The sequence below is a fragment of the Chiloscyllium plagiosum genome, chromosome 26 (genome assembly GCF_004010195.1).
Source record: "Chiloscyllium plagiosum isolate BGI_BamShark_2017 chromosome 26, ASM401019v2, whole genome shotgun sequence".
In the NCBI taxonomy this organism is placed as follows: Eukaryota; Metazoa; Chordata; class Chondrichthyes; order Orectolobiformes; family Hemiscylliidae; genus Chiloscyllium; species Chiloscyllium plagiosum.
This window is the reverse complement of record NC_057735.1, coordinates 48,148,266-48,168,008: the sequence shown is the minus strand read 5'-3', so window position 1 is coordinate 48,168,008 and position 19,743 is coordinate 48,148,266. Positions and strand designations below refer to the sequence as shown.

The 19,743-nt window shown below is 42.5% G+C and overlaps 1 protein-coding gene across 1 annotated transcript in view; it reads right to left on the bottom strand.

Annotated features, from left to right (window-relative positions):
* Nucleotides 1-19,743, bottom strand: part of LOC122563330 (cryptochrome-1-like) — an 89,710-nt gene that overhangs the window by 41,429 nt on the left and 28,538 nt on the right. The window contains exons 5-7 of the mRNA XM_043717068.1: nt 18,168-18,256; nt 17,792-17,932; nt 8,205-8,516 (exon numbers count right to left, since the gene is read on the bottom strand). Of these exons, the coding sequence (XP_043573003.1) occupies nt 8,205-8,516; nt 17,792-17,932; nt 18,168-18,256 (542 nt within the window). The remainder of the gene's footprint in view (nt 1-8,204; nt 8,517-17,791; nt 17,933-18,167; nt 18,257-19,743) is intronic.

Here is a 19,743-nt window from a genome sequence, read left to right as displayed (position 1 = left end):
CCGGTGTTAAATCACCCCAGAAGGAGCAACAAAAAAAGACAGGCCTATGATTTTGTGGCAAGGTTTAGTCCTTGTACTCTGGTTTTCTTTGTTTTTTTGCATGTTTTGGTTTTCTTTTTTTTTTGCATGTGTTTTCACTTTTTTGGTGTTTGAACTGAGTCCTTGTAAAAAAATACACCTTTCCAGATGACCTGTTCCTGTAGGGATAGGTGTGTGTGCTGGGAGGTGAGCAATCGCTGCATCCTGGAGTGGTCTCTGCCTTCGGAGTGAACCAAACCCTGTGAGTTAACTGCACCTTTACAATGTACTGTGTTCCTGTGAGTGGGCCTAGCCCTTTGGATGCACCAGGCCTCTGTGGAGATTGAACAACTGCGTGTGTGGCATGGACTCTGCCTTCGGGCGTGGACTCTGCCTGAGTACTGGAAACTGTATTGTGAGGATTTTGTGAATTCTGTTACTGTATGTGTTTTGTTATTAATTGGTGTTTGAGTGCAGGCCAGAATGGGCTAGTCAGTACATGGGGCAACTGGGAGCTGGAGGATCGATGACTAGCCTGGGGGAAAGCAGGCTGGGGTTGGTCTGTTAGTACACAGATTGGCTAGGGGCTAGGCAATCGAAAACATGCCCACAGGAAAGCTGGTCGGGGAGGGGCAGCCAGTATGCGAGTTGGCTGGGGGCCTGAAGGAAAGTGGGCCAGGAGGACCCTGTCTGTATGTGGGGCGGGCAGGGCCAGGCAACTGATAGTGTCCTCGCACGAAACTCAATATTGGGCAGGCCGGTCAGTAAGCGGGGATTCTGAGTCAGGCAGCTAATGGCAGCCCGTAGGAAGGTCGAGTGCAGGAGGACCAGTCAGTAAGCAGGGAGGCTGGGAGCCAGACAGCCGATGGCCAGTCCGTAGGAACACTGGCCAGGGGAAAGGGTCAGTCAGTATGCGGGGTGGCTGGGTGCTGGAAGGCCGACAGCCCATCTGTAGGAAAGCAGGTTGGAGGTGATTTGGTTAGTATGCAGAGGGACTGGGAGCAGTGGCTGATGACTGTGTTGGAGGAAAGTGGGCTGGGGAGGGTCAGTCAGTATGCAGGGTGGCCGAAGACTGGAAGGCTGGCAGCCAGCTTGTACGAAAAGCGGCCCAGGGTAGTCTGGTCAGTATGCAGACTGACCGGAGACTGGAAGGACAAAGACTGTCCTGCAGGAAGGCTAGTCATGGGCAGTCTGATCAGTATGTGGTGTGGATAGGTGTCAGGATTTTTTTATAGCTAGTGTGGGTCTGTGTTCTATGCACTGTTTCTTATTTGATTGGACTGTCTTGTCTGTGTCTGTTACTGTTAGCTATGACTGGAAGTGGGAGTTGAGCTGCATCCTCATTTCCCTGAAAACTGGTTGAACAGTGGGGTTTGGGGTTTGGCTTTTGGCTTTTCTGCCCCTTCCCTGCTATATAGTGGTATTTTGTGAACTGCTGTTTTCTGTTTATTGTCAACTGTATTTTGTACTGTTTAATTAAAAAAAACAGGATTCTCAGACACCCTATTCGGCTCTGAGAGCTGGCTTTGAGGGAGCTGGATCAGTGTCAAAGACTTTCCATTTGTGTCAGGGGACTGACTCTGAGCTGATTGATCACACAGCCAGTACTGCTGCTGTTGGTGGTTTCTGTTTTGGGAGGCAGCTGTTCCTGAACTGGCTGATTTACACAGCCAGTTTGTTAACTGGTATTCCTTTTTATTGAGGACTGATTTATAAATTACCTGAGCTATACAGTTAATGTGTTTTAAGTGTATTTCAGTTCTCATTAAGGAACTGTTGTTTCACTGGCTAATTACAGCATGTGTTACTCTTCTTTTATTTTGAGAAAAGAATAATGCTGATTTTGTGGCAGCCCTTGCACTTTGGTTTTCTTTCTTTTTTGCACTTGTTTTCACTTTTTGGTGTTTGGACTGAGGGCCTGTGAGATTATGTACCTTTCCAGATGAACTGTTTCTCTGGGTAGGCTAGGCCTTTGTAAAGATTGAACACCTGTGTGTGTGCTGGGAGGTGAGCATTTGCTGCATCTGCCTCTGCCTGTTGAGTGGACCATCCCCTTTGAGTTAACTGCACCTTTTACAATGAACTGTATTCTTATGCTTGGACCTGGTTCTCTCTGGATACACCAGACCTCTATGGAAACTGGACACGTGTGTGCGTGCTGTGGAGTATGCATTTGCTGCCTTCAAGAGTGGACTCTGCCTTTGGTTGTAGACTCTATCTCTGACAATGCACTCTGTACACTGGACTAGACTCTGTTTCTGGGAATGGATTCTGCATTCTGAAGAGACTTCATGCTAATAGACTCTGTGTACCAGAAGGGACTCTGTCTTGTTGCTTGTTGGGTTTATCACCTGCACTGTGTTTGTGTGTCCCTGGGTCTGGCAGACCTTACTGTGAGCTGGGAGACTCATAGGTCATCCTGAAAGCTGTCACCCCGAGAGCTGGAGGGTGGGTAGGCTGCCTGAGGTGGATAGACCACCACGATGTTGGTTGCCCAGAAAGTTGGAAGGTGGGAAGGCTGTTCAGAGTGCTGTCATCCCGAGAAGGGGTAATCGGGGTGGGCTGTCCTAGAGGTGGCTGGAAGGTGCATTGGAGTGGCCGAGAACCAGAAGGTGCATAGGGGCAAGCCGAAATCCGGAAGGTTTGCAGGCTGCTCTGTGTGCCGTCGTCCCAGGGAAGGTGACAGTCTGGCCTAGAGGTGGCCAGAAGGTGTGTCAGGGTAATTCATGGGCTGGGTGGTGCATTGGTGTGAGTGACAGTCAGATGGTTCATAGGGATGGACAGAGAGCCAGAAGGCAGGTAGACCTCCTCAGTACTGTTACCCTGAGAAGATACCGGAGGAGGCCATTCTAGAGGTGGCTGGAAGGTGTGGAAGGGTAGTTAGGAAAGCCAGAAGGTGGATAGGCTGTCCTTATCACTGTTGTGCTGGGAGGGAGGTAGGAAAACAGGATGGGCTGTCCTAGAGGTGGCCGAAGGTTAGATTAGATTACATTACATTACAGTTTGATGGGCTGAATGGAGTAAGTGAGGTGTGGAGATGCTGGAGGTCAGAGATGGAAATGTGTTGCTGGAAAAGCGCAGCAGGTCAGGCAGCATCTAGGGAACAGGAGAATCGACGTTTCGGGCATTAGCCCTTCTTCAGGAATAGGAGGAGGCCATTCTAGAGGTGGCTGGAAGGTGTGGAAGGGTAGTTAGGAAAGCCAGAAGGTGGATAGGCTGTCCTTATCACTGTTGTGCTGGGAGGGAGGTAGGAAAACAGGATGGACTGTCCTAGAGGTGGCCGAAGGTTAGATTAGATCACATTACATTACACTGTGGAAACAGGCCCTTCGGCCCAACAAGTCCACACCGACCCGCCGAAGCGCAACCCACCCATACCCCTACATTTACCCCTTACCTAACACTACGGGCAATTTAAGCATGGCCAATTCACCTGACCTGCACATCTTTGGACTGTGGGAGGAAACCATGCAGACACGGGGAGAACGTGCAAACTCCACACAGTCAGTCGCCTGAGGTGGGAATGGAACCCGGGTCTCTGGCGCTGTGAGGCAGCAGTGCTAACCATTGTGCCACTGTGCTGGCCACAGGGTGTGTCAGGGTGGACTGAGAGCCAGAAGGGGCATGAGGCAGACAGAGAGAGCTGGAAGGGATAGAGGGGCAGGCTGCCTTTGAGTGGCCTGAAACTGGGACAGATGGTTTGCTGGTTGCCAGGAGTGTCTGTGATACAAAAAATGTTATTGTTTAGTTTATCGGACTGTCTGTATGGGATTGTGACTACTGTTTCCTCTTTGATATGATAAGGTGTGATTTGAGATTTGTCCTCTTTTCCTTGTGATCTCGTTGTACAGTGGGATTTGGGGGTCTGGCTTTGCCGCCCCTTTCTCCAGTAAATTGCTGTTTCTTGTAAACTATCATTCATTGTTAACTGTTTGTAAATTGTACTTGTTAATAAAATTTAAAAAAAAACACGACTCTCAGGCACCCTATTCGCTCTGAGAGCTGGCTTTGACGGAGTTGCACTAGTGTCAAGGACTCTCCACTTGTAAATAAAAGGTGACTTAGTGATGCGATATTGGCATTTGTTGTGTTATTTTAGCAGCTAATGATCCTTTGAATGTGGCTGCTCCACTTCCCATGTAATCACCAGAAGGTCTAACACCTGCCTGTTTATTTCCTCTTTCCTCATTATTCAAGGCCCAAGACACACCTTCCAGATGAAGCAGCACTTTAACTGCACTTTACTCAATCTAGTCTACTGTATTCACTGCTCACAATTAGTCTCCACCAGATTGGGTAGATAAAATGCAAACTGAATGACTGCATAGTAGAACACCCACATTCTGTCTGCAAAATGACCCTAAGCTTCCTGTTGCCTGCCATTTCAACCCACCACTGTTCCCTGGCCAACATCTGTCTCAGGCTTGCTGCTGTCCTCCAAAGCTCAGTATAGGTGGAAGAAAAGCACCTCATTTTCCGCTTGGGAACTCTGCAGCCTTCTAATTCAATATTGAGTTCAACAATTTTAGAGCTTAAGCACCATTTCCCATGTACTTACACCAGCTGCTACACACTTGTACTTGGGCATGGGCTACTACCACAAACAATCCACTGTCTGTCACAAATTGTCCCATTAACAGCTATTCACTCTACCAGGCTGACCGAAACCCATTGTTTTTATCTTCCCAAATGTTTTTCTTTCTTTCTGGGCTTCATCTCCACCTATTATTTACTCCTTTCCCTCCCACACCTGATCTTGAGCTTATTTACCAACCTTTACCTGGCAACAATCAATTCTGAAGAAGGATCACTGGACCCAAAATGTTAAGTTTGGTGCCAGACATGTTGAGATTTTCTGGCAATTTCTGCATTTATTTCTTATTTCAGGCATCTGCAGTTCCTTCAGTTATTTATCCAAAAGAATATGTTTGTTTTGGATCTCTGTATTGCATTGGTCACATAAATGTAAGAGTTCTTTATAAGGTTGGGATTGTATACGTATCCTACTGAGTCAGCATACACTCAACACAACTACAGACTATTAATGTTATTTGAAGGCTTAAACACATGGCAAAAAAAACTGAAAATAGTCTTAGTTCAGTATTCCCATACAAATAAAAACTTCTGTCAACTCAGGAGATCTTATCTTCAGACTATCCACTTAAGAATTATGTAATGTGAATTTCCACTACAACTTGATAATAAAATGAGATACAGTAAATAATTGAAGAGCAAAGGATGCTGCAAATAAATATGAACCAGATGGTGTACTGGATAAAATGTGCCAGGTGGAGTTCAATTTCGGGAGAAAGTGAGGGCTGCAGATGCTGGAGATCAGAATCAAAAAGTGTGTTGCAAAAAAAACACAGCCAGTCAGGCAGCATCTGAAGAGCAGGAGAGTTGATGTTTCAAGCATAAGCTCTTCATCAGGAATGACTTGATGAATGTCCAGCCATGTCCTGAAACAGATCTGTTACTACAGCCACATCTCCTTCCTCAGCATCAGCCTACGGAACCGACTGATTCCAAGTGGCCTCCAGACTACGTTCAGACTATCGCAGTATGGACCTGACCAGGGAGTTCAATATCAGTGTGGTTTGAAGTTTCATGTATTGGTCTCTTTTTCCATAACTGAAAAATGTGTTGCTGGAAAAGCGCAGCAGATCAGGCAGCATCCAAGGAGCAGGAGAATCGACGTTTCGGGCATAAGCCCTTCTTCAGGAACCTCTCTTTTTCCATAACCACAAACTAAATGTTGTGATTTATGGCTAAAATGTTTAAGATGAAATATTACTTGCACTGAATGTATAAAATCATAGTGCAGTTGCAGTTAAGTATTGTGTCCAATTTTGGGTTCTACAACATAGGAAGAATGTTGAGGGAGTGGAGATGCTGCAACACCAACTGTTATATGATGCCTTTCATATCACAACATGATCTAAAATGCTTCCCAGGAGTATTACAAAACAAAGAATGAAAACTAGAGATTTCACCCTGTATGCAGCTAAGGTAGCATACCCCCAAAAATATAAGACTGTGAAGTGAGGCCATGGTGTTGTTAGGTGGTAGTTCCAGAACTTGGTGCCAAGTGAACTAAAGATGCAGCTAACAACGATGGAGCTTTAAAATTAGAGATGGTTAAGAGGCCAAACTTAGATGAGCACAGGTCTCTTGGAAGTTTGTAGATGTGAAATTGGAGTGATTTGAAAACCAGGATAAGAATTTCACTAAACAAAAAGCCAAAGAAATGTGAATGCTTGAAATCAGAAACAAAACAGAAATTTCTCGAAAAACTCAGCAGATCTGTCAGTATATGTGGACAGAAAGCAGAATCAACATTTCGGGTCCAGTGGCACTTCTTCAGAGCTGATTGTAGCCAGGAAAATATTGGTATATATGCTAAAGATCATCAGGTGGGGGAGGAAACGATAGGTGGGGATGGAGCTTAGGTAGAGAGAGAGCCCTTAGCGAGTCTTTCTTCAGGATAAAGCTAATTGAAGGTAGGGAATAACTGGACCAGGATTGGACAGCTATAATTATAGTAATCCAATCCAGTAAATTTGTTCCTATGGTTACATAGAAAAACTTAGAGCAGTTTTGGAAACAAGATGATCTTACTCTGCAATATTGAAAGAGCTGGAATACATCGAGCATAATGCCACAGCACCACCATCAGGGAAGAGTAATTACAGTTAGACTTAGGCAATTTTTTTAATAAATGTAGAAATGGGAAGATTAATACAAAATAGGTGTAACACTCCTAATAGATAATACAGGCAGCATCTTCTTTGTTGGAAACCTCTGGTAAGTAGAACAAGAACAAGCAAAGGAGCCAATTGGCTTGAGATGGATCTTTTGAAAGCAGCTATCCAGTTTAAGAAGATATCCCAGATTTCTTTTCTCATAATCCTAAAAATTTGCTGTTTGCTGTTGCAAATTTTCTTGTCTAATTACCTTTGACAATTTGTGTGGAACCTGCTTCCACCACCTGTTTTTGTAAGCTGTTTATGTTAGTTTTATGCTGTCCTTTATCACTTTCTTTGTCCATGGCGTTTTTTTTTGGTGAAGTGGAGCTTTTCCCTCTAAGGTGTATACACTTGTTCTGTATTATGTTAAATGTTTATTTAAACATTCTTTAGTGTTCTTCAGCTGTTTTAGCCATTAGCAGATTTTCCCAGATTATTGCGAATAGTCTTGGCTTTATCTCATTAAAGGTGGCCTTATCCAAATCTAAAACTCTAGCAGCTGATTCATGCTTTTCATATTGAAACACTACATTGAACTTGATCATGATATGGTCACTATTTGATAAATGACCATGCACTAAAAAATCCGGCTTGTCACTAAATCCAATATTGTTGTCTTCCTGTTGCATCCTGTTGCATAGTTCAGAAATTCACTACCTTTCTAATAGGTGTTTCTCTGCCTCTCCCAATGTATGTTAACTTTAAAATCCCTCATTAATATCACTCTGGCTTTGTTTTGCCTAATTTCTGTATTTATACAAATCTAGCACTTCAGAGCTGCTACTAGGCATCTACACACAATACCTATTAGCTTTAGGTCATTCAGTGTTCTTCATAAATACTGTTGGCGGGATGCTGCTTCAGCTTTGTCCATGGTGGATACTACGTGAGTTAGCATAGGGAGGGAAGAGCAAAGAGTGACAGGCAGGACAGTAGAATTGATATAAGGGTCAGATGGCAACACAAAGGGTATGAGGGATCATGGATATGGGAGATAGGCATAGGGTGGAGGTGAGGGAAAGTGAATATGAGAGATGTTTTGTGCTTTAATCTCTATTTTATTAACTTTGACAACAATGCCAGAGCTCCATTGGAAGCTTTCCTCTTAACCCACCTCAAGAACTAGCGGCCTTAGATTTTTGCTAAGTTGTTTGATCCGACTCTCAATCAAGCTTGCCTCCCTAAACTGAAGATCAGAAGAACAGACATCCATTTTTAAAAAGTTGTATTTGCAGAGCTGGGAATTGTCCTGCCTCTGCAAATCTGGCCAGGGAATGAAAATTGGGCCCAACAACTAGATTTCTACATCTAAATTGCATCTGCAATGCCTGAATTTCAGTCCATGTCATGAAACAGGAATAACAATGATCACACTACATTCTTCATTCCCAATTCCCAGTCAGAAATTATCCATTCATCACTACTATCTGCCTGAAATACCTTCATTCCTTCTTCCCAACTGATCCAGAGGTCTCCACGTGTTAGGAAACATGCTACAGCATGTCGGGCTAGATGGTGGATCCAACCTTCCTGACGCAGCTGAGTCATAATAGCGTCAATCCATGGATAGCCAGTTTTCCCCTCTGCCCACTTAGCTAGTGAAACAGGATTCTTGTCCCAAGGTATGCGCACACAAATTGGATTTCCCTCCATTTTGTCAAAGCATGGGTTATTTGTTGCTGCTGTGTAGAAAAACTCACGCCACAGAAGCTGGCCATAGAGAGACAGTGGTGGTGAATCTGTTTTCTTTATCTAAAAGTAAAAAATCAAAACAAATCATTTTATTTATTGGACAACATCAGCTAACAGCCAAACTGACAAAAGAGACAGTTTTAAGCTAATTTAAGATGGAGTGGGCAACACAAAGAAGCGTTCAGAATGAGATGCAAAGCAATCAAGGGAAGATGATAGCAAACATAGTTAGAATAAAGAGTACCAATAACTCAAATAAATGGTGGAGGAAATGCAAAGGAGACTAAGATGTGCTTGAAGTACATGTACATAAAAGGTGTACAGGTTGGTAAATAAGGTTGATGATCTGCAGGTGCAAATAGTCAGATGGTATTATGAAATGTTAATAATGCAGATGTATTTGAAACAAGATGAGGAATGGGAATTTAATATTCTTGGCTACAGTATTTACAGAGGTAGTCACACACACCTGAGTGTATATTATGGAGATAAGGCAGGAACAGGATACTGATTGGGAATGATCAGCCATGATTATATTGAATGGCGGTGCAGGCTCGAAGGGCTGAATGGCCTACTCCTGCACCTATTGTCTATTGTCTATATTATAAGCAAAATAACAGGAAGGAGATAGATATGTGGGAAATTTACCAATGCAAATGAGAGTTCTACCGTGTAGTAAAAGGATTCAATTATCCCAATCAGGTTGGGATTAAAAACAGATCTAAATATTTTCTGAAGTAAGGAAAATATTCCAGATCAGTTTGTTTCCATATCAACAAGAGAGAAAGTGGTATTGGATCTGATTCTGGGGAATGAAGTGAAGCGTATTTGCACAGAGATCACAACATTATTCAGTTTAGAATAGTTGTAATGAGATATGACCATCTCTAACAAAAGAAGATTTAACCTTCATGCTATCATTATTGAATTTCCCCACCAATAATATCATAGGATTATAACTGATCAGACACTGAACTGGACTAGCCATATAAATTCTATGGCTACAAGAGCATGCTAGATTAGATTTGGATTGGATTAGATTACTTACAGTGTGGAAACAGGCCCTTCGGCTCAACAAGTCCACACCGCCCCGCCGAAGCGCAACCCACCCATTCCCCTACATTTACCCCTTACCTAACACTACGGGCAATTTAGCATGGCCAATTCACCTGACCTGCACATCTTTGGACTGTGGGAGGAAACCGGAGCACCCAGAGGAAACCCACGCAGACACGGGGAGAACGTGCAAACTCCACACAGTCAGTCGCCTGAGGCGGGAATTGAACCCTGGTCTCTAGCGCTGTGAGGCAGTAGTGCCAACCACTGTGCCACCGTGCCGCCCATTGTGCCACCGTGCCGCCCATACTACTTACCGCCAATCATGGTACTTACATTATTCCCCAAAACCTGTGCACCATAAAAGTCAGGAATATGATGGAATACTGCTGCTCCAACACAAGAAACTTTGCCATCATCCGGGACAAAGCAACCAAAACGATTGGCAGCACGTCCATAAATATTCATTTCCACCACCGTTGACTCATCTACAATTTGCACTGCAGAAATTCACTAAGACATCTCAGACAGCACCTTCCAAACCCATAACAAGTGCCATCTAAAAGACAAGGGCAGTACGTATATGGGAATTCCACATCTACCAAGCTACTCACCATCCTCACTTGGAAATATATTACCACTCTTTCAGTGTCACTGGGTCAAAATCCTGGAACTCGCTCCCTAATGTCATTGTCAGTGTACCTACAACAAAATGAACTGCAGTGCTTCAAGAAAGCAGCTAACTACCACCTTCTCAAGGTAACTAGAGATGGGCAATATCCCGTGAATTAATAAAAGAAAATAGAATCCATATAGTGTGGAAACAGACCATTTGGCCCAACAAGTCCACGCCAACCCTCCAAAGGGCATCCCACCCAGACCCTTCCCTTTCCCTGTAACCCTACATTTGTCCATGGCTAACACAACTAAACTCCCTGAATGCAAAGGGGAATTAAGCATAGCCAATCTGCCTAACTTGCATATCTTTTGACTATGGGAGGAAACCAGAGCACCCAGCGGAAACCAACGTAGACATAGGGAGAATGTGTAGACTCCATGCAGACAGTTGTCCAAAGGGTACTAACCACAGAGCCACCATGCTGCACTGAAATGTAAGCCTTAACTTTAACAAAGGGGCATAGTGTACAAAAGCAACAAATTCAGACTAAAATTTAATTTACAAAAATGATTAGGTCAAAGAAGGAATACGTGTCCCTTAGTCAAATTTTAGGAAGAATGACAAATCTCAGAGATGGTAGAGAGGACATTTAGCGAAATGTGGTACTTTAGATACAGAAGTAGGGATATTATGATCATTTTCTTTAAAATAGATCAGAAAGGGGGTAAAAGAGGGATTTGACAGTGGTGATCAAAGTGTTTTGATGCATATACAAGGAAAAATGATGGTTTCTCAGGGTCAATAAATAGAGAACATAGATTAAGTGAACAAAGAACAAGTGGTAACATAGAAATGTACACAATTTATTATTCTATTCCAGAAAATCAGCTGAAGAACAGAACTGCAGCTGATCTGTACTCTGAGTTAAAATAGCAGGGAAGGATGAGCAAGTTCAGAGACTTAAACAGCACAGAGAGAGGTGGACGATGCGAGTTAAAACAGCACTGAGAGAGTTGGACCCAGAATGTTAAAACAGCACAGTGAGATGGGGACCAGGAGTGTTAAAACAACAGGTTGGTGGATCCAGGAAGGGAGCTGTGAGGGAGAAGATTATCATAAAGGTGAGAAAACAATTGGAAAACCACAAGTCCATTGGTTGGTAAGGAACAGTTGCTCAATTGTTGTCTCACAGCACCAGGTTTGACTCCAGCCTTACGTGACTGTCGGTTTAAAATTTGCATTATCTCCCAGTGTCTGCATGGATTTCCACTGGTTGCTCCAGTTTCCTCCCACATCCAAAGATATAGAGTTGGGAGGATTCGCCATGCTAACTTGCCTTTCAGTGTCCAGGGATATGCAGGTTGGATGGATTAGCTATGTTAAAAGCAGGTTTATGGGGATAAGGTGGGAGTTGGGTCTGTTTGGGATACTCTTTAGAGGGTTGGTATGGATTCAATGGGGCAAATATCTCTTTACATACTGTAGGGATTCAATGACTAGCAGGAAATTTTAAAAAAGTAAAAAAATAAAAACTAATTAAATAAGAGATTCTGGGCCAGGTAACATGCTTTTCCTGCATGATGTGAGAACTCGTAAACCTAACTGTGGTTCATTGAGTACATCTGTAGGAAATATTGATTGCTTGAGCAACTCTGATTCAGAATTGATGAGCTGGAGTCTGAGCTTTGAACACTGATACATTAGGGAGGGGGACAGTTATCTGAACTTTGGGATCTTAAGACAGCCACATTCCTTATATTAACTCTGTTGATTTTGGCCAGTGGTCAGGATCAGGAGGGTGTGACTATGAGTGAGGGAATATGAGCAACTGAGAGCTAAATTAAAAGCAGAACCGAAAGAATACTGAACTGTAATTACTAACCAAGTCACAAGTTAATTGCCACAGGATCAATTAGATTAAAGAGGTAAATGCATCGCTCACATATTGCTTTTGGGGGAAATGGGTCTGAATTTATGGGACTTTGGCACCAGTATTGGAGAAAGATTGTTCTGATGGGGAGTGGGGTGGGGGGGGCAAGTGGTGGGGAGGTACAGTAGGTAGGTAGGTAGGTAGGTAGGTAGGTAGAAAATGGAGAAGGAAGAGGAGAAGATTCAACTGTGTGAAACATTAAAAAATCAAAAAGTTAGAAGGACAAGGTAAGAATGCAAGTTAGTGAATGGGCTGATTGTTGCCGGAAAATGAAAGGAAGAGAAAATGTATGAAATGTCATACTGCATCAAAGAATTAAAAGACTACAGAGAAATTTGATAATAAACAAACTTAAGGGCTTTGTATCTGAATGCGAGACACATTCTAAATAAAGTGGAGTTAACAGCCCAAATAAAGATGAATGGGTATGATTTTAGTGATGATTACTGAGGCATGGTTGCAGGGAGATCAGGTTTGGGAACTGAATAATCCAGTGTTTCAGAAGGACAGGCAAGAAGGAAAAGGAAGCTATTTTATTGAAGGAAGAGATCAGAATTGTAGTGAGAAAATAACATAGGCGTTATGTTGAATCTCAGGAGAGATATTAAATGAATATTGTGCTTCAGTTTTTACTGTTGAGAAAGAAATGGAGGCTAGGGAAATTCAGGGAAATAGATATTGATGTTTTGAAAATAGTTCACATTACAGAAGAGGAATTCATGGAGATCTTTGAAAACAAAGGTAACTAAATCTCCAGGACCTGATCAAGTGTATCCCAGGATATCGTGGGAAGTTAGGGATGAAATTGCAGGGCTCCTAGCAAAAATATTTGTATCATCTGTGGGTGAAGTATGCAGGACTGGAGGATGGCTAATGTTGTGCCATAGTTTAAGAAAGACTGTAAGGAGAAGCCTGGAAACTGGAGATCTGGGAGTCTGAAATCAATAGTGGATAAGCTGCTAGAGGTGATTCTGAAAGGTAGGATTTATATGCATTTGGAGAGTCAAGGATTAATTATGGGTAGTCAACATGGTTTTGTGGAAGGAAACTTGTTCCTCGTAAACTTGACTGTGCTTTTTAATGAAGTAATCAAAATGATTGATGAGGGTAGAGCAGTAGATGTTGTTTACTTAGACTTTAGTAAAGCCTTTGACAAGGTTCTACATGGTAGATTAAATAGCAAAGTTAGACCACGTGGGATTTAGGGTGAGCTTGCCAATTGGTTACAAAATTAGTTTTATGGGAGGCGACAGAGGGTGGTAATTCAGGATTGTGTTTCGTACAGGAAACCTACGACCAGTGGTATTCCTCAGTAATCAATACTGGGTCCACTTTGGTTTGTCATTGTTATAAATGATTTGGATTAGAACATAAGAGGTATGTTTAGTAAGTTTGCCGATGACACCAAAATTGGTGGTAGTAGACAGTGAAGAGCAAGATTACAGCAAGATCTTGATTAATTAGGTCAATGGGCTAAGAAGTGGCAGATGGAGTTTAATTTGGATAAAAGATGAGATATTATATATTGGTAATACAAATAAGGACAGGACTTATTCAATTAATGGTAGACTCTCTGTAGTATCATAGAACAGACACCTCGGGATTCAGATACATAATTCTTTGAAATTTGTGTCACAGGTAGACAGGGTAGTTAAGAAGGCATTTAGCATGCTTGCCATCAATGCTCAGACCTTTGAGTTATAGGGGTTGCATTGTCATCTTGAGCTTGTACAGGACGTTGGTGAGGCCACTTCTGGAGAATTGTGTGCAGTTCTATTCACCCTGTCATAGGAAGGATATTATTAAACTGGAGAGAGTTCGGAAAGTATTTACCAGGATGTTGCTGGGAATTGAGGATGAGATATAAAAATAGACTGGAAAGATTGGGACCCTTTTTGGCTGGAGGGTAGGAGGTTGAGGGATGACCTTATAGAGGTTTATAAAATCATAAGGGGCATACATAAGATGAATAGTAAGGGTCTTTTCCTTAGGGTGGAGGAGTTCAACACAAGAGGGCATATTTTTAAAAGGTGAGAGAAGAGAAAGATTGAAAAAGGACATGAGAGGCAACTGTGTTTTTTTTACACAGTGTGGTTAGTGTGTTGAATGAATTGGCAGAGAAAGTGATGGATGCAGGTAAAGTTAAAAAGACATTTGGATAAGTTTATGAAAAGGAAAGGGTTGGATGGATATGGGCCAAGGACAAGGATATAGGAATAGGTGGGAGCATACTTGACATAGACTAGTTGTAGTCACTTTGGAGGCATATCCAAGGAGGTTCACTAGATTGATACCAAAATAAAAAAATGCTGGAGAAACTCAAAAGATCTGGCAACGTCTGTGGGGAGAAAGCTGAATTAATGTTTTGAGTTCAGTGACTTTTCACAGAACTGTTCTGAAGAAGAGTCACTGGACTCAGTGTTAACTCTGCTTTCTCCTCACTTGCTGAGTTTCTCCAGCAGCTTCTGTTTTTGTTTCAGATTTTCAGCATCCGCTGTTCTTTGTTTTATTTTATTCACTAGATTGATTCCAGAGGTGAGAGGTTTGTCTTATGAAGGGAGATTGAATAGTTTATGCGCAAAAGAATGAGAGAAGATCTAATGCAGGTATATTAAATGCCAAAGGCGACTGAAACATTAGTCAGAGAAAATATTTCATCTAATGGGGTACTCCAGAGAAAAGATTAGGATAAAGGGTACTGGATTTAAAACATATACGAGGAGAAAATGCTTCTCTCAAACGATCGTGAATCTGTGGAATCCACTACCCCAGAGTACGGTGGATGCTTGAACACTGAGTAAATTTAAGGTGGTGCTTGATAGATTTTTTTTAAAAATTGATCACAGTTTGAAGGGTCATGGAACGGCAAGAAAGTGGGAGTGGTGTCGAGATGGAATCAGTCATGATCATCATGAATGGGTGAGCAGGCTTGAGGGGGTGAATTACCTACTCTTCCTACTTCTTACATAAATACTTATATATTTACTGACAGAGAAATGTCTCAAAGATATCCACCTCTTAATCCCAACAAACAATTTTAACCAGTGTCTTTTGATAAGAGTCAAATGAATCCGCAGTAATGTTCATCAATTGCAAAGTGGTGGATGAGACTTAATAATAATCCAAGTTCTGTTTGAAAATTAGTTGTAATGAAAAAGATTGCAGGGCCCAGAAGAATAGACAATGAGAAGGAAGTGGCACAGACACAATGTGTTGAATGGTCTCCTTACATGCTGTCATTTTATATTGGATGGTAAAAGCTGTTACTTTAGAGCTCTAAAATGTGACCTGAAAATTGCAAAATTCCCTGCACAAAACAGTTTTGATGAACTCCAGGATGACCATGTGAATTGAAGGGCGGGGTCGAAGTTGTGGGCGAAGATGATGAACTGCTCCAGTTCAGCTGCACCGATGCAGTCATCGATGTAACAGTGGAAGAGTTGGGGCACATTTCTTGAGTAGGTACTGAAGAAGGACTGTTCAAAGTAGCTGACAAAGAGACAGGCACAGCTAGGGCTCATCAGAGTGCTCATGGCCACCTGCTGGATTTGGAGGAAATTGGAAGAGTTAAAGGAAAAGCTATTAATAATGACGGAAGAGGGTATTGGTGGAAGGGGACTGGATGTCTGTTGGAGAGGAAGAAGCTGAGGGAGTGAAGGTTGTCCAACCATGGTACACTGCAGACAAGTGGGATGCTGGAAGAACACAGCAAACCTGCTAGCATGAAGTGGAGAAGTCAATGTTTTGGGTGCAACCCTTCTTCGGTTCTGGTTGTGGGGGTAAGGGGAGTTGCTGATAAAAGGGGGTGAGTGTGGGGGAGCGGTTTGGGTGAGGAGGGGTGGAGCTCTGAGGTAGTGATAGGTGAACACAGGTAGAATGTACGTTCTGATTGGTCGCTGGGAGGAATGAATTTGGTTGGTAGCTGGAAGGGTCATCAGAGGAATGGAGGGGAGAAGGAGGGGCTGGAAAGGGAATTGGTTAATTGGACGGAAGGTTATTTGAAATTTGAGAACTCAATGTTGTTTCTCTAGGCCGTAGGCTGCCCAGCCAGAAGATGACATGTTGCTGACTCACTGTGGCATGGGAAGGGAATTGAAATGGGCTGTGACTGGGAGGTCAGGTTGGCCCCTGTGGGCCCGGCTGAAATGGTCAGTGAAATGTGCCCTTAGCTTATGTTTGGTCTCACTGATGCAGAGAAGACCACATCGTGAGCACTAGATACAGTAAACTAGGTTGGAGGAGAGAAAGGTGAACTGTGAGGTCATCTGGGAGGACTGTTTGGGGTCCTGGATGGAGAGGAGGGTGGTGGTGTGCGAGCAGGTTTTGCATCTTTTACAGTTGCAGATGGATGACAGAGGGAGGAAAAGCACATAGTTCAAAACAGGTGGACATCTGGGATGCTTGGGAGTGGAATGTCTCCTCATCCAAGCAGATGCGACAAATGCGAAGGAATTGGGAAAACAGGATGCAGTGTTGCAGGATACTGGTGGGAGGAGGTGTAGTCCAGATAGCTATCGGTGTCTGTGGGTTTATAGTAAATGACTGTCTGTAATCTGCCCTCATAGATGGAAATGAAGAGGTCAAGAAACAGGAGGGAGGTGTTTGAGATAGATAATGTGAATTTAAGGGTGGGGTGCAAGTTTTGGGTGAATTCGATGAACTGCTCCAGTTCAGCATGGGCGCAGAATGCTTCACCGATGCAGTCATCAGTATAACGGTGGAAGAGTTGGGGCGCATTTCTTGTGTAGGTACTGAAGAGGGACTGTTCAACATAGCTGACAAAGAGGCAGGCAGAGCTAGGCCCCATCTGAGTGCCCATGGCCACCCCCTGGATTTGGAGGAAATGGGAAGAGATGAAGGAAAAGTTATTGAGGGTGAGGACAAGTTTGGCGAGGCGGAGGAGGGTACTGGTGGAGGGGGACTGGATAGGTCTGTTGGAGGGGAAGAAGCTGAGGACCTGAAGGCTGTCCAACTGGGGTATGGACGTGTTTAAGGACTGCACATCCATAGTGAAGATAAAACGTTGGGGCAAGCTTAAAAATTAATATAAAAATCTTCCTGTTTGTACTACCGATATCCAATATACAAGCTGCAACCAGATTTTTAACAGTTGATGCATGAATTGAGTAGCAACTTTGAACCAACACCAATAAAAAGAAAGTAAATAAATTAGTGGTTTGTTTAGTAGTTTCACATTTTGATGCTGCACTTCATAATTAGAAATATTAGCTGTTCGCGGGTGGTGCTCTATTGGATGGCATTGATTGCCCATTTTCAGGCCAGTTTTAGCATATTGCGCCCATAGGTGTTAGTGTGTTTTGAGAAGATTTGCAGCTCAAGTTGAGGTTCTGGATGTAAGTTTGCTCGCTGAGCTGGAAGGTTCATTTTCAGATGTTTCGTCACCATACTAGGTAACATCATCAGTGGCTCACCGATGATGTTACCAGTATGGTGACGAAACATCGGAGAATGAACCTTACAGCTCAGCGAGCAAACTTACATCTAGGAATATTAGCATTTGTCACAAACAGCAAAATACAAATACTTATATGCAGCAGTTTCCATCTCTCCCAAGCAAGCTGTTATGCTTCTTTGAGATGTCAGAAATGCATTATCTTATTGAAAAGCACCTATTTAGCAAAAATCTCAAAATTGAGTGTTTTTTAATTGCTTGATCAATACTAGGCAGCTCGCAATAGTAAAACAAAAATTCAATTCTCAGAAACTTACATTTTTATATAATTCTGTTAGCTTGAAGTAGAAGAGTCGACAGGACAGGCAGCCAAATCGAAGGTATGGACTGAGACCTGTGGGACTTGCCATTAGTGATAAGGCATTCATTCTGGGCCTTTCAAAGTTTGCTACCCATGCCTACAAGAGAAATTAAAGTGATAAACTGTCACATAGTACAGATTAAAGTTCTATTTTAAGGAGATTCAACACCATTGCGAACTCACAGGTGAGCTACTCATCTTGACTGAGGCTTGTTTTAACAAGTTTCTGCTTTTTGGCCAGAATTGTTCTAAAACTACTTGGCTAATCAAAGTAGAGTTTCTGGGGTTGTAAAAATATTAACAAATGAAGATTTAAAAGGCTTTTCACTTGCCTTTCTTTCCAAATGTCTTTCCAGCCGAGTTAAAGCCTCTGTTTCCCCACCTGGCCACACAGCAGAAGGCAGACCTTCGGTATCAAAACCTAAACAGACAAATGGTCAGGCGCAATGCAGTTAACAAATATTCAGGATTCAACTTGTGGCTCAATAATTAATTCAGATTTTGCTTATATGATTGGACAAATACACTGTTCAATAATTATGCTCAAAACCTGATCTAAGCAGTTATTAAAATTAAAAGTCGGTTGCCTTTTTGTTCTGTACAAATGTTTACTATTTTAGATTTATAAAGCTAACAGACAGCAATAGTTCAAAACGAAATGCTCCAAAGTTAAATGTAGAATCAGGATATTGCTTTTTGGTCCCTCAAACCTGTTCTGCTGCCATTCAACAAGAACATGGCTGATCAGAGATCAACTCCCAACTGGTTTACCTCCAACCTCTTACTAGTTTTGGTTAGTTAGAAAAACATATTAGTCTCAGATTTAATACTTAGCGAAGAAGATTCCAAATTTCTCCCACCATTTGAGTAAATATGTTGCCTAACTTCAGACCTGAAAGGCCTGCCTTGAATTTTTATTTATATCCCCTAGTCTTAGACTATGCAAAGTTAAGTAGTTTGAGATTCTGGAGAAGACTTGTAGCTCAGGTTCTGATTCAGGTTGTAGGTTTGCTTGCTGAGCTAGTGGGTTTGTTCTCAGAAGTTTTGTCACCATGCTAGGTAACATCAATAGTAACCCCCAGTGAAGTGTCGGTGTTCTGTCCCACTTACTATTTAGGTGTCTTGGTTTGTTGTGATAGCTGACAAAATTTCCTGTTCTGTTTCAGAGATTGATAAATGGGGTCCAAATCTATATGTTTGTTAATGGAGTTTCGGTCTAAATGCCAGGTCTCTGGGAAATCTTGTGTGCGCCTTTGTTTTGCCTGCGCCAAAGGTGGATGTATTGTCCCAGTCGAACTGGTATCCCTCTTCACCTGTGTGTATGGATACCAGTGATAGTTGGTCGTGATTTGGAGATGCCGGTGTTGGACTGGGGTGTACAAAGTTAAAAATCACTCAACACCAGATTATAGTCCAACAGGTTTAATTCGAAGCACTAGCTATCGGTGCACCGCCCTTCATCGGGTGGCTATGGAGGACACAATTGTAGGACTCAGAATTTATAGCAAATGTATGTAACTGAAATTATACATTGAAAAATACCTTGATTGTTTGTTGAGTCTTTCATCTGTTAGAATACCATGATAGTTTCACTATTTTCATATGTAAATCACAAAACTTTTTTAAAAAGTTACATTCTCAGGTTAACTGTAACAATTGGTGTCAGCCAGATAATATGTTGAAGGTGTTAGCCCCCTGTGTAACCTGTCTGTGCCATAACATTTAGACTGATTCTAATCTAAAAAGTGAGTTAACATAGTCTTACATGGATTCATGCAGTTTTTGAGCAACAATGTAACTCTGCAAGTACAAATTCACCCCACATACATGTATGCATATGTGTGCATGTGGGTTTTTGTATGTGTGTGTGTGTGTGTGTGTGTGTGAGAGAGAGAGAGAGAGAGTGGG